Source organism: Sus scrofa, chromosome 15 (assembly GCF_054392235.1).
Source record: "Sus scrofa isolate SSC_HxYL_T2T_F1_AM1 chromosome 15, Sscrofa_HxYL_maternal_Yorkshire_Landrace_v2.0, whole genome shotgun sequence".
Lineage (NCBI taxonomy): Eukaryota > Metazoa > Chordata > Mammalia > Artiodactyla > Suidae > Sus > Sus scrofa.
In genome coordinates, this window is record NC_139397.1 from 85600839 (window position 1) to 85614088 (window position 13250).

The window sequence follows — 13250 nt, forward strand, 5'->3', positions numbered from 1 at the left end:
GGTAACATGGCAAGAGATCTTCAGTTTTACCAGATATTGTAAATGCAATGGTTGTGCTAATGTATTTTCCCACCAACAGTAAGAGTTCCTATTACTTCATTGTCCTTGATAACACTTGCTATTTTAAAACAGATTTTTACTGATTTGATGAGTATGATGTGGCACACTGTCTTATGTTTTTAACTTGTATTTCTTTGTTAGTAAAGAGTATTCTTGCCATGTTGTTAACCTTTTAGATTTCCTTTTATAAAAAGAAATACTTTTGTTATCTTATTGGAATATAGTTGCTTTACATGTTGTGTTAGTTTTAGGTGTACGGCAAAGTAATTCAGTTATACATATATGTATATTCATTCTTCTTCAGATTCCTCCCACCTCAGTGTACGCTTATTTCTCTATTAGGTAGTCTTTTCATGAGCTTTAGGAATTTTTACTCTTATAAATTAATTCGGAGTTCCTGTCATGGCTCAACAGAAACAAATCTGACTAGTATCCATGAGGACATAGGTTCGATCCTTGCCCTCACTCAGTGGGTTGAGGATCCAGCATTGCTGTGAGCTCTGGTGTAGGTCACAGATGTGGCTTGGATCCCGCGTTGCTGTGGCTGCAGCTCCCATTCGACGCCTACCCTGGGAACCTCCATATGCCATGGGTGCAGCCTTAAAAAGACCAAAAAAACCCACCAAATTTAATTCATACATATTAAAAACATCTTCTCGTGGCTTATTTTTTCACTTTTATAGTATTTAATGTACTATATTTAAATTTTGATATTTTAAAATTAATATATTTTATGACTGCCTTTGTCTTATTTAAATAATTTTCTTATGCTGAGGTCTGGGAAGTATTGAATATATTCATCTCAGTTTCAAAATATTTTAAAAGCTCAACTCGAATATATTTATGGTTTGAGGTAGGAATCCAAGTTTGTTTTCCAAGCAGATAATCTAACACAATTTTTTAGTCACTCTCTTCCCTATTTTATGACTTGACTTAGGTTTCCGTATGAGAGTCTCTTCAAAGCTGATTCTTTTTTCTCACATTATCATGCTCCATCGTAAGTGACCAGTAGAAAATTGACGGAACACTGTAAATCAGCTATAATGGAAAAAAATAAAAATCATAAAAAAATATGATTCAAGCAAAGAGTAGCAATATTTAACCTTTAATGTGTACTTGTCATGTGTCATGGAATTAAATACCTGGGCCCTGAAACACTATTACTTGTCTTACTATTACTTGTTTACTGGCTCATAGAGATGTGTTGTTGATCAGATAAAGTACACACAAATATGATGATTAACACAAAACTGCATTTAAAGAAAGTATCCCAAATACATAACTTGCTTTTATTAAACTGGGGGAGAAAGAATCAACACATTTTCCAAAGTGGCAGATAATTTCAGTAGCTTTAGTAAAAACCAACTTAACATCAGCTTGTTTGACAAAGCTTTTAGAGTAAGTGAGCAATTAAATTCTTAAAGTAGAAATGAATATCAACAAGCTCTAGACCCCAGAATAGTTATCAGCCAACAAATTGGCATTGTTTTGCTTAACAATTTTAATGTAAATATAAATTATTATTGAGAATATTAGCATCTGAACTACGTAATGACTTTATCACTTTAATTAAAACCAGGATTTGTGAAACCTCCAAGTAGTCTTTAAAGTTTTCCAATATGGACATAAACTAACCCCTACTCTTGTCTACAGACTGAATTTGAAATAATTGTCACAATATATCAACATTTTCACAGAAAGATTTTTTAAGGCTTCTGGCACATAAAATGTGTAATATCTGTGTGACAATAATGTCATAATTATATACAAAAATATTTAAATTCTCCTTGTGCAATTTAAGTTCTAAAGATTAAAAAACTAAGTGTCCATGTTAATAAAATATTAAAATACTATGAGCTTTCATAAAGAATACACAAGATAAGACTTGAACACTAAGTGATTCATCATTGAAATTAACTGTTAAATTGAATATATTTATTTGATATCATAACTAATTTCAGAGCAAACAGGCTTTAATATAACTTAAATATTTCCAATTAAACTGTAACACTGAGGCAGCAAATGTCAGATCTGTTTGCCTAGCTATTTACGTGTCACACAAATATAAGTCTATGAATCTTAGCCTTTTGTCTTAAGTCACCATTATAGAGAATGTGTCGATAAGTGAAATTAACAAAAGGTGACTATTTCTCATTTGAAAATAATGAAAGTCACTAACACCTTGTTTTTAAGTTCTGAAGCAGCATATTCAGCTCAAGGCAAAATAGGCCAAAAATATTATTATAAATTATAAACTCTGATAATTCTTCTTCTGGCATTAAAAGGCACACACAAATTCTTATGCTTTAATAGATAATATATTAGTATACATCTGAATATACATTTGCCAACATTCTCCATTAGTAGGAAGTTGTTCTGTGAAGTGCGGTATGGCAGGGCAACATTCAGTGGCCATCCTGAGCATCAAGGGACATGGAATGGCTGAGTCTTGACCTTCCATTCACAGATACTGTATTTGACGGAACCGTAACCTAAGAGACAGAAACACACTTTGCACCCATTAATTTTAAATGGGATGGCTGTAAAATTTTCAGTCTACAACAATTACCTCATTAACTTCTGTTTAATTGTAAATGCTAACATTTAGTATTTATTATTCAATAAATTTCAAATAATCCAAGAATAAATGTTCATTCTACCATGAAATTAAAAATGACTTTAGCGTTATTTCCACAACAAACAAGTTAAATAATCCATTAACACATCTTAGTCTTTACAAAATTACCAAATCAATTCAAAGTACAAGAGCATAAACAGACTGTAGGCCAAGCTGTTAAAGAGCATTTTTAGCTAGATTACTTCTGGCTCCCTTAAAGTACCTTGGAGAATATAGAAGAATGAAGTCAATTCCACAAAGCAATGAATTCTATAATTTTGTATTGATAATATAGATTAACTTGAAGTTATTCCCTTATTTATAAGAAAAAGTAGTTTTGGTTTTTAAAATGACTTCATATGAAGGGCTAAAAAAGTGAAACCAATGATTGTTTTGTCAAAACAACTGCAGAATGAAAAGTAGATTTTTCCCTCTTACTAAATAAACTTCTGAGTTCCAAAAGTCTATGGCAAAATTTCCTATTTACAATCTGTATGTGAATCAAAAAAACACTAAAACAAAATCTCCTAAATACTTTAAAATTCTAACATTACTTACAAGAATGTAAAAGAGAATCATCTGGATTCTCAATCATAAATAATTATATTTTGAAATATTACATATATGACAATATTTTAGGAAAATGGTTTATTTCTCAATTATAATTTGACAAATTTAGTTTCCTAATCAACATTATCTCCTCCCAAGAAGAGAACTGAGGTAGAAAAGGCCACAGGTTCTGCCTAGCAACATAAATGAAAAGGAAGATAAAACTGGCAAGTTCAGTTTGGCTTTGTTTCCTGGTGCTTCATTTCTTGCCTTTTATTAAATATAGCTCATCTAAACAAATCAGATTTCTTGACTGTCTTATGAACCCAGGATGGAATAGAGTGGTTGACACCATCCACCTGAAATAAAACAGCTGAGAAGAAAAGTTGCAACTGGGGAAGAAACACTTAAGTGCACCCTGTTCAGTACTCATGTGGGGTTTCTTTCCATGTACAGCCAACAAACAGGTAATGACTTTTCATTATGTGACCTTGGTCTGAAAAGTCTGTGCATGTGAGGGGTTATTTTTTTTTTTTCCAATTCCTGCCAAAATTGCAGCTCTCATATTCTTTGTAAAGTAAAAGAAAGTAAATTTGGCTAAAGCATTTAAAAAACACACTGATGGTTCTAAATGTCTGCAAATAAAACATATTCATTGTTAATATCATTTAGATTCTATTTAAATGTTTAGTAATAAGGAGCAAATAAGGTAGCAAATAAATTTATCTAGTCAGATACTATGCAGTCTTAAAAAGAATAGCATAGATATGTATGTAAAAAATAGTTTCTAAGAGACATATATGTTTATGAATATTTTAGAGGATTCCATTTTTGTTAGAAATATTAAACATTTGCATGCTACAAAAGTGATTTGAAAGGTTACACTGTATTCTACCCAGAGCAGTTACTTTGGGAGGAAATGGTATTTTGTGTGATACTTAAAAATTTGTTAAATTTCAAACATAAGAAGAAATCATTAGAATACTATTCTATGAATTTGTTAAGGTCATAGACTTTGTCTATTTTAATGCCACTTTATAACCACTTTATATTATGGTTATTTTAGTTCCTGGCACAGTGTAGCTCAGTGACTATTTCTTGAATGAAACATGGTAACTTTTTACAAACATTTATAAAGTATTGCTTAAATTTTTTGAACAATGACCATAGGCCACTCATAGTAAAGTGATCTTTAAAAAGTAACATTTAAGAATTTACTGATGTGAGCATCTTACTAGTTGACTGCCTACCCTTGAAATTTAAGGAATTTTCAGGAATAGTCACATAGCTTTCTTACTCCTATAAGGAGTGTTAACTATGAAACCATCACTTATTTTTACTTTAAAAATACATGGAAAGAGCTGCCAACCTGAAACACCTGGATTGTTCAAATTCAAACCAAAGAAATATGAATAAAAAGCCGACTAATTAAACAAGCCTGCAAGATTCTGGGTGACTTAGCCAGTTTTTCTCTTCCTTCCAGATTTCTGTCTAGCTAAAGATTAAATTTACTTTCTGAGGAAACACTTAATACCAAGTACTAAATATCATTCTCAGTTTATTTTCACAAACCTATATTCTCCTTGTGATGGTGTAATAATCTTAGTAAGTCAAGCGCCAGCAAGAACCAAAAGCAGCCAGAGAAGTTCTTAATGTCAACACAAATCAATGATGATAGATGACTTAATCTGTCTTATTCTCTGCAAACAATTTGCTGATTTCATATGTACATCTTAACATCCAGCACATTTTATAAAATACTGTGCTAGATTTATTAACACTTTATATGAAGACAAGTCACTGTGACTACATGGGGGTCAAGTGAGGGTAAGGTATGGAAAAAAAGCCTTAAACATGAAAAAAACATGGCATGTTCATGACTACATTTACAGTAGAGCAATCAACTAGATAATTGTTCTAGTGTGAACCAACTACTATAATGAAGGTTAATTGCTTGGGTATGAACAAGAACCATAAGGCAGGTTGGTACCTGGAGCTAAATTAAACATTTGGGTGCCAAAATATAGGCAAACACAGAGCCAACTTTCTGATGAACAATCCAAACCCACTGTCAAAATCACTGGAGATTTTATTTGGCACTGTAACTGTTGTTCTATAAAAGAAATGTTATAATTTAAAACAAACTAGGAGAAATGTTCAGGACAGAAATATGGGACTTAAGCAAAGATCACAAGAAATTAGAGCCTTCATGTGACCATTTGTACTGCCTTTTGTAATTTTTGAAATATAATACATGTACAGAGAAGTGCACTGAACTTAAACAGCTCAATGAAAACAAACATGCATATATATGTAGTCCACCGCCCAGGTCAAAACTACTTCCAACTATTGATCTTTATTTAAAATTGACATTTTCTTTATCATTTTGCATTTATTTGTACATTTAAAAATATTGGGAGTTCCCGTCGTGGCGCAGTGGTTAACGAATCCGACTAGGAACCATGAGGTTGCGGGTGTGGTCCCTGCCCTTGCTCAGTGGGTTAACGATTCGGCCTTGCCGTGAGCTGTGGTGTAGGTTGCAGACGCGGCTCGGATCCTGCGTTGCTGTGGCTCTGGCGTAGGCCGGTGGCTACAGCTCCGATTCGACCCCTAGCCTGGGAACCTCCATATGCGGAGGGAGCGGCCCAAGAAATAGCAAAAAGCCAAAAAAAAAAAAAAAAAAATTAAAAATATTGCATTAAGATATTTATCTTGATACTAATTTGGGAGGGGTTCCTTCTCAAATTGTGTCTTATTCCAATAAGCCCCCCAACCACCCCATTTCCTCCCTTCTGGAAGTAACCCCATTTGTGATTTTTATAATTACTTCCTCACTTTTAAAAATAATTGCCACCTACATATGCATCATCAAAAAATATAATTTAGTTTTGCATGCTGTCACCTTTAAACATATTTTTTGTATGTCTCTACATTGTTGTGTTTAGTGTATTTTGTTCAATTTATTGCTATTTGATAGTCCATTCTTTAAATATACTTCTATTTATTCTACCATTTTTGGATATGAAGGTTATATGTATTTAGAGCTATTACAAACAATATTCCATGAATATTCTGAGTCTTGGTACATAAAAGAATCACATGTTTTCGTACATATAATTAGAAGTGAAGGTGCTGATCATGGAATGTAGGTATCATGAACTTTACTAGACCCTGGGCCTGAATTTAATGGAAGAAAAAGGATTATATAAGAAATTTTCATTAAACAAAATTTATGAGGTGCCACTATAGTCAGAGCGATCAATAAATAACCTCCTACTGAAAAAGAAAATTTAGACTCACTAGAACCTTAAAGTAATGAGTTATAAACAGGATACAATTATAGGATCATCATTTAGGGTTGTTTTCTGTGTTGATTCACATCCAACTCATCCTGGAAGCAATGAGACTTTTATATGTGAAGAGACTGCCAAGTCAGAGCCCATAACATACCAAGTATATAGCTGCTTGCCTGTACAATTCTGTTGGCCTAAAGGCATTTCCAACTTAATGCACTGTTTTTTTGCAATTAGTCCATTGAAATTCATTAATATATCCACTGCCTTAGTACAAAGGGCACTGCAATTATTTTCTGTTCTCCTGTGGGCCTGATGTACCACTTTCTCAGTCCCAGGCTGTGAACACTCAGAAGGCAGAGCCTTATTCAATTCTGTATTCCCAGTATTTAGTACAATGTTTGGTATTTTTCAATTAAAAAAAAAATGCTTCCAATTGAGAATTTGAGAATTTTGTAACATTCTTAATTTACAAGATTAGAAATAGAAGTATTTTCATAAATGAGAATGTACAACTTATAGGGGCATATTTCTCTCAAAAATAAATGTCATGGCCTGTGAAATGCCAATTTTAATATAAATGTATATTTTTTGCTGCCTGGTATGTAAATTCAAACTCTACAAATAATCCATGAAATTCAAACTTAAATCCCTTCATGTTTCCTTCACTCCTGACAGCACACACTATTTGCCTTGTCTCCATGCGTGCCCAGATGGGAGCACCAAGCCCTCTGTGGGAATGGCTGTCATTCACAGCTCCACTGAGACGCACCCAGGATGCTGGCTGGGGCAGGCAAGGCTGGATGTGCCTGGTGGCCTTCCCCCTTTCCTATCTCTGCAGCATTCCTGTTCCTTTGCAGATTTGATTTTTGTTAAGTTCAGTGCTTTGCTCAACAAGTCTCTTACTCTTCTCTAAACAGCTTCCAAAATGATTAGAGAAGGAATTCACAAAATGAAATGACTAGGGAGTCATTAAAAGAATGAGTACTTTTCTTGTTCTAGATGTCCAAGAACTTGCAACTAAGGAAAGAACAATAAAGACATTTAGGGAGACTGCAGCCTCTAGGAAACCCAAGTAATGATGCCAGGCTCAGGGCTTCACCCCATCCTCTTTCAGCAGATGAAGGTGACAAAGGGAGGAAATTCATCTACAAATAATTCCCCATGATGTTTTTGGGGTTTGCCTGAGGAGCACACCTCCTTGCAAGGAGCAGCTAGACTCTGGCAGGGCCTTATTAAGATCTGAATTTCTTTCTGTGTTAGGTTTCCTCTAAATTATGTAGATTTTCCCTATATTTTTTTGGTTTAACCTGTAAAACTCCTCCCCCAGCCACTCAATCCCATGTATGAATTGATCACTGTAGAAGTTATGACTAAAACTTTCAGGCTCTTACAATAGTGCAGCTTTTCTGGAATAAAGGAGGGACTTTCTTTTCAAAAAAATCTTTCTTGCTATGCTAACACAATTTCTTAAAATGAGAGTCCAGGGCACTTTCTATATATAGTTATATAATAATGAGCAAAACTCGTGCTCTGCACCTGGCCCATGTTTTGGAAAATAGACCTGACATATTTTTAAGTCTGTGTAATACTCTGGACTCTCTCAGCTCATACTTCAAAAATGACCCTTGACATAAAAGAGTAACTTCTGGCATCTTCCCTATTCAAATTTAAAAGCCAGAAAACAATTTCCCCTAAGTATTAGTTGGACAATGTTAAAAATAAACCCACTGTCACCCATCTGATAAAGAAAACTTACCCTTTTCAATTTGGCAGCAGCCTCTCCAGAACGGATTGCAGTCAGCAAACTCTGTCGGATCTGTTCTGGGTCAGAGCTTTGGAATGTGGAAGAACTTTGTCTCTTAAGGGTGAATGATGGGCAGTCGGTAGGAGATGGTATTTGGAGATTCTGTTCATTATGTACAGAGTTATTCTCCTATAAAGATAAATGTGAAATATTTGTATGAATACTAAGTGAAGAATGGGCCATTATTCAAAACATGTTCATCATCAATAGCTCTTCAAGAATCACCATTTACCACAATGGTGTTTTAGACAGCTGTTTCCTCATCTATTCAGTGATCTCTACTGCCAGAGATCAGCTAGAAGATGAGGGCATTACTTTCCCTGCTCTTGAACTCAGGAGGCTAAGGAAGAAAAATGATACCTTTCTTTGTTTCATAAATATGGTGGTAATTTTACTGCCTTTGAGTCAAATAACACTGATTTCTCCACTGGAGTTGGCTAGCAGAGCCAAATAATAAAAAATTTCAGAGACTGAAAACTTCTTTCATAGATCCAATATATAAGGGTTGTGAAATTATTATATTTGATAGTACAAATGGACGAAATATTGGCAATTTCATGCCAGTGGAACCTAACATATCTTCTATCAATGACTATGTTACATGTAGCAGCTTATTTTGTTTCTGGAAGTCACAGGTACTAAGTGATGGCCATGTTTATTTTTCCCACGAGACTAAAAATAAATATTAGAAATTTCCAAATTTAAGAATCAAAATTTAATTAAACTTCTTAGAAGGGATATTTACTGATTTAACTGTCAGCTGTATTCAAACCATCTTAAAAATGTCTATTTCAACCTGCCAAATATCTTCACAAAAGGTGAGCTAAACAGACTTCAGACAATGGCTCAAAAAACTGTATTATCTAGAAGTTCCTGTCGTGGCACGGCAGAAACAAATATGACTAGGAACTATGCGGTTGTGGGTTCAATCCCTGCCTTGCTCAGTGGGTTAAGGATCTGGCATGGCTGTGGCTGTGGTGTGGGCTGGTAGATGTAGCTCTGATTTGACCCCTAGCCTGGGAACCTACATATGCAACCAGTGTGGCCCCTAAAAAGCAAAAAATAAAAACTATTATCTAAATCAAGCTCTTGTTGTTTAGAAATGGTATTTCATTTTAAGAAAAAAAAAAAAACAAAACACCAAAAAAAAACCAAAAAAAAACAAAACAGGCTTTGTTCCTAAGTAAAATATTAGTTTCAGGAGGTCTTGTGGTGCAGCAGAAACGAACTGATGAGCATCCTTGTGGTTTTGATCTCTGGCCTTGCTCAGTGGGTTAATGATCTGGCGTTGTCCTAAGCTGTGGTGTAGGTCACAGATGCAGCTCGGATCCCACTTGCCATGGCTGTGGCATAGGCTGGCAGCTCTAGTTCCAGTTCAACCCCTAGCTTGGGAACTTCCATACACCATGGCTGCGGCCCTGAAAAGCAAAAAAAAAAAAAAAAAAAAAAAAAAAAAAATTAGTTTCTCTATTATCTCTTTCTGACATTATATTAAAGTAATAAACGTAAATGTGAAATATATGAAGAAATTCTTTAAGGTAAATACTGCTTTAAAATTATGGAAAAATATTTACTTGGAAATGTGGTTAATGTTCTGTTAACTCTGGAAATGTTTGAAAAATAGTATAAAATACTTTTGGAACTGTCATACAAATATGAATGTATTCTTTAAACACTATCAGAGTAAAAGTATACAATGTATTTTTTTTAAATTGCATGTAGATTATCATAATTCACACCGAATTTCATTCTCTCCTTTGACTATATATCATTTAGTTGATTAAACAAAGAGTCAACAAATCCCCCTTTCTTGTACATGATTAAGGTTAAATGATGGTTAAGTGATATTTTCATCAACATAATATAATTAAAGTTGACACTGAATAAAATGGGATGTTGTGGGATATTAAGAAAATTACATATGTAAACTCTGGGTTCAACTTAAATTATTTCTGTGTAACAATGTTTGGTAAGCTGAGGTTGAGTATATGTAATAGAAAATGCATAACTGAGAGATGTTTGGTTATTTTATCATGTCTTTGATACTGCTTATATTCTATATAATTAAAACTATTTATTTTGCTATTATGGATTGGAGAAGAAAAATAAACCAAGACATCCAGAAAAGTTATAAACAAATTGAGATAAGCAATTCGCAGAAAACTAGAGTCAGAACTATAAAATAACACACTACACAACTGTACAAGCAAAGAAACTTTTTTTTTTTTTTTTGGTCTTTTTAAGGGCCGCACCTGTGGCATATGGAGGTTCCCAGGCTAGGGGTCGAATCGGAGCTACAGCTGCTGGCCTACGCCAGAGCTACAGCAATGCCAGATCCGAGCCGCGTCTGCAACCTACACCACAGCTCGAGAAATGCCGGATCCTTAACCCACTGAGCGAGGCCAGGGATCGAACCAGCAACCTCATGGCTCCTGGTTGGACTTGTTTCTGCTGTGCCATGACAGGAACTCCAATAAGCAAAGAAACTTAATGAAAATATTTGCTAATGGTACAGTTTCATAATGATGACCTGATGAAGTTATATTAATTATAATATTCTGAGGGTAAATAATGAGATGCCATGTACTGCCATTCTTTTTATCTTATGTAGCTTGGCAATAGATTAATATGAATTCAGAGTTAAGTAACACACAAACATACGGACATGCTTGTTAACCCCATTTAAACCATGTTATGTAAGAATCCCTTACTTTTAGAAGGTTACATTTACCTTACGACTCACACTTAGTTGTGGGATGTCCACAAATGTATTTACAGAAGGAATCTTCCCTTCCTGTGTGTCAGTCGGAGTTGGGGAGGATGCACTGTCGACCTCCTCATTGCATAAGCCTGTACGGCCTTTGCTGAAAGACTGTGACCGTTTTACCACAGCGAGGGCAAATGGTGAAGGAGCAGAGCTGGAGTATGGTCGAGGGGCACCAAAAGTTTTCAGAGTCTTCAGATTTAGTGCTGCTGACTGACTTGTGGGAAGAGGAACAGGTTTAGGGGCTACTGGTGGGGGAGAGGCTAAGGGAGGGGGAGAGGTTTCTGTGGGCTTCTTAATGCTGTCATCATCAGTATTTTTAATGTGGGGCTGTGGAGGAGATTTACTTAAGGGAGAAAGAGTTGGCTCTGGAGGAGGTACTGTATCACTTTCTACCTCTTTCTTTATTAATTCCTTGGGAGTAGGATTAGGGGCAGCTTGAACACTCTTGGCAGCTGCAGATGTCACATAGTGACCTGAAACTCTTTTTTGCATCTGCAAGAAAAAAGAACTTGGTTTGGTCTGGGGATTTGAAACTCGAGATTTCAGTTTAGACTCCAAAACATTGTTTATATCTTCCAAACTTGGTGCAAAAGGAGCCGTGCCAGTGTCTCTTGTCATTCTGGGAGTAGGTTTCAGAGGATTCACTATTGTGCCTCGGGTACAGCTCTCCTCCCTTTGCACCTGATGCTCTGTTCTCAGGGTAGGCTCTGGTTTCAGGTCTTCTCGTGGCTCCTTCAGGCTTTCAGAAATGACAAGATCTTCTGTTTGGATTGCAGTTTCTTTCACATTCTCTTGAGTGTCCTTTTTTCCTAAAATCTTTATCTCCTGATCATTTTTATACCCTGTGGTTTCCAATTCCCAATCTTTTGATATTTCCAGGGATCTGGGGGGCACTATTTTGTAAGTAGTCATTCCAATTTTGGGTATGTACTCTCTTGTAATTTCATTGGAAGGTTTTGGCTTGGGACTGTAGTCTTGTCTGTAAAGTGGAGAATTCTTTATGTAAGAAGCTGTTGAATTTTTATCAGTCCCATCTACAGGAGACAGAAGATCATCATTACCATGTGCACAAATTGGATCTTTTCTGGGGAGTAGCTCTTCTGAATATACAGTTGGCAAGGGGGCCTGACTCCTGAATTCTCCTGAGGTATCTATAGGATCCTGTGGACTTAAAGATGAGTGTTGAATTGATTTGTTGTTACCTGAAGTCTGCACACTTTCATCAACTTTAACATCAGACAAATTATGATCTTGGTGATTCCCATCAAAACTATCACAGGAAGGGATAGTCTGAATTGCTGCATCTTGCATTTTTGTCTTTTCTGTACTAGGTTCACTCATTTTTTGATCTGGTGCTGATGAAGTAGCAAGATGATTTTCCTTGTAACTTCTAGCAGTATCAGTTTTATATGCCTGATAATTTGGTAGTCTGTCAACTTGCATGTCCACATTGTTATTTTTGGCAATACCTCCTACATTGATTTCTGTTCTCACTCCATTTTCCATATTATTTTCTGTGTTTGTTGGAATGACAATTATTTCATTTTGGTCTAGAGAAAAAAAAAATAACAAGGTATATGAAAAAAAGGAAAAACCTTAAGTTTTCAATGCTTTCCTCCTCCAAAGTGAAAAAGGGAGAGTTCCTGCTGTGGTGCAGTGGGTTAAGATTCCAACTGCAGTTGCTGAGGAGGTACAGGTTCGATCTCTGGCCCTGTGCGGTGGGTTAAAGGAGTCGATGTTGCCACAGCTGCAGCTTGGATTCAATCCCTGGCCCCGGAACTTCCATATGCTGTGGGAGTGGACATAAAAAAATCCGAAAATAAAGAGAATGATGAGTTCCCATCATGGCTCAGAGGTAAAAAATCTGACTAACATCCATGAGGACATGGCTTCAATCCCTGGCTTCACTCAGTGGGTTAAGGATCCAGTGTTGCTGTGAGCTGTGACGTAAGCCAGCAGCTACAGCTCTGATTCAACCCCTACCCTGGGAACTTCCATATGCCATGGGTGCAGCCCTAAAATAAAAAAAATAAAGAATGACCAGAGACATTGGCAAATTCAAACAAAATACCTGTCCTATTGTTTATGCATTGATTCTGTCTTTCTATAACCCCTACCCTGTTTATATTTCATACCTAACATTAAAAGAGAAATAAT

General features: G+C 35.5%; 1 protein-coding gene and 1 long non-coding RNA gene across 15 annotated transcripts in view; one reads left to right on the forward strand and one right to left on the reverse strand.

The window, feature by feature from the left end:
• The window catches only part of LOC102164208 (uncharacterized), a 115402-nt gene that overhangs the window by 80111 nt on the left and 22041 nt on the right, over nucleotides 1-13250 (forward strand). The window lies entirely within an intron of this gene.
• Nucleotides 1329-13250, reverse strand: part of COBLL1 (cordon-bleu WH2 repeat protein like 1) — a 154916-nt gene continuing 142994 nt past the window's right edge. For 11 of the 14 annotated variants that reach the window (XM_021075411.2, XM_084999257.1, XM_021075409.2 and 8 more), the window contains 3 exons: nucleotides 11058-12643; nucleotides 8279-8455; nucleotides 1329-2552 (listed from right to left, as the gene is read on the reverse strand). In XM_021075411.2, the coding sequence (XP_020931070.2) occupies nucleotides 2466-2552; nucleotides 8279-8455; nucleotides 11058-12643 (1850 nt within the window). In that variant the 3' untranslated portion in view covers nucleotides 1329-2465. The remainder of the gene's footprint in view (nucleotides 2553-8278; nucleotides 8456-11057; nucleotides 12644-13250) is intronic. The other 3 variants (XR_014829465.1, XR_014829464.1, XR_014829463.1) reach the window with 1 other exon arrangement.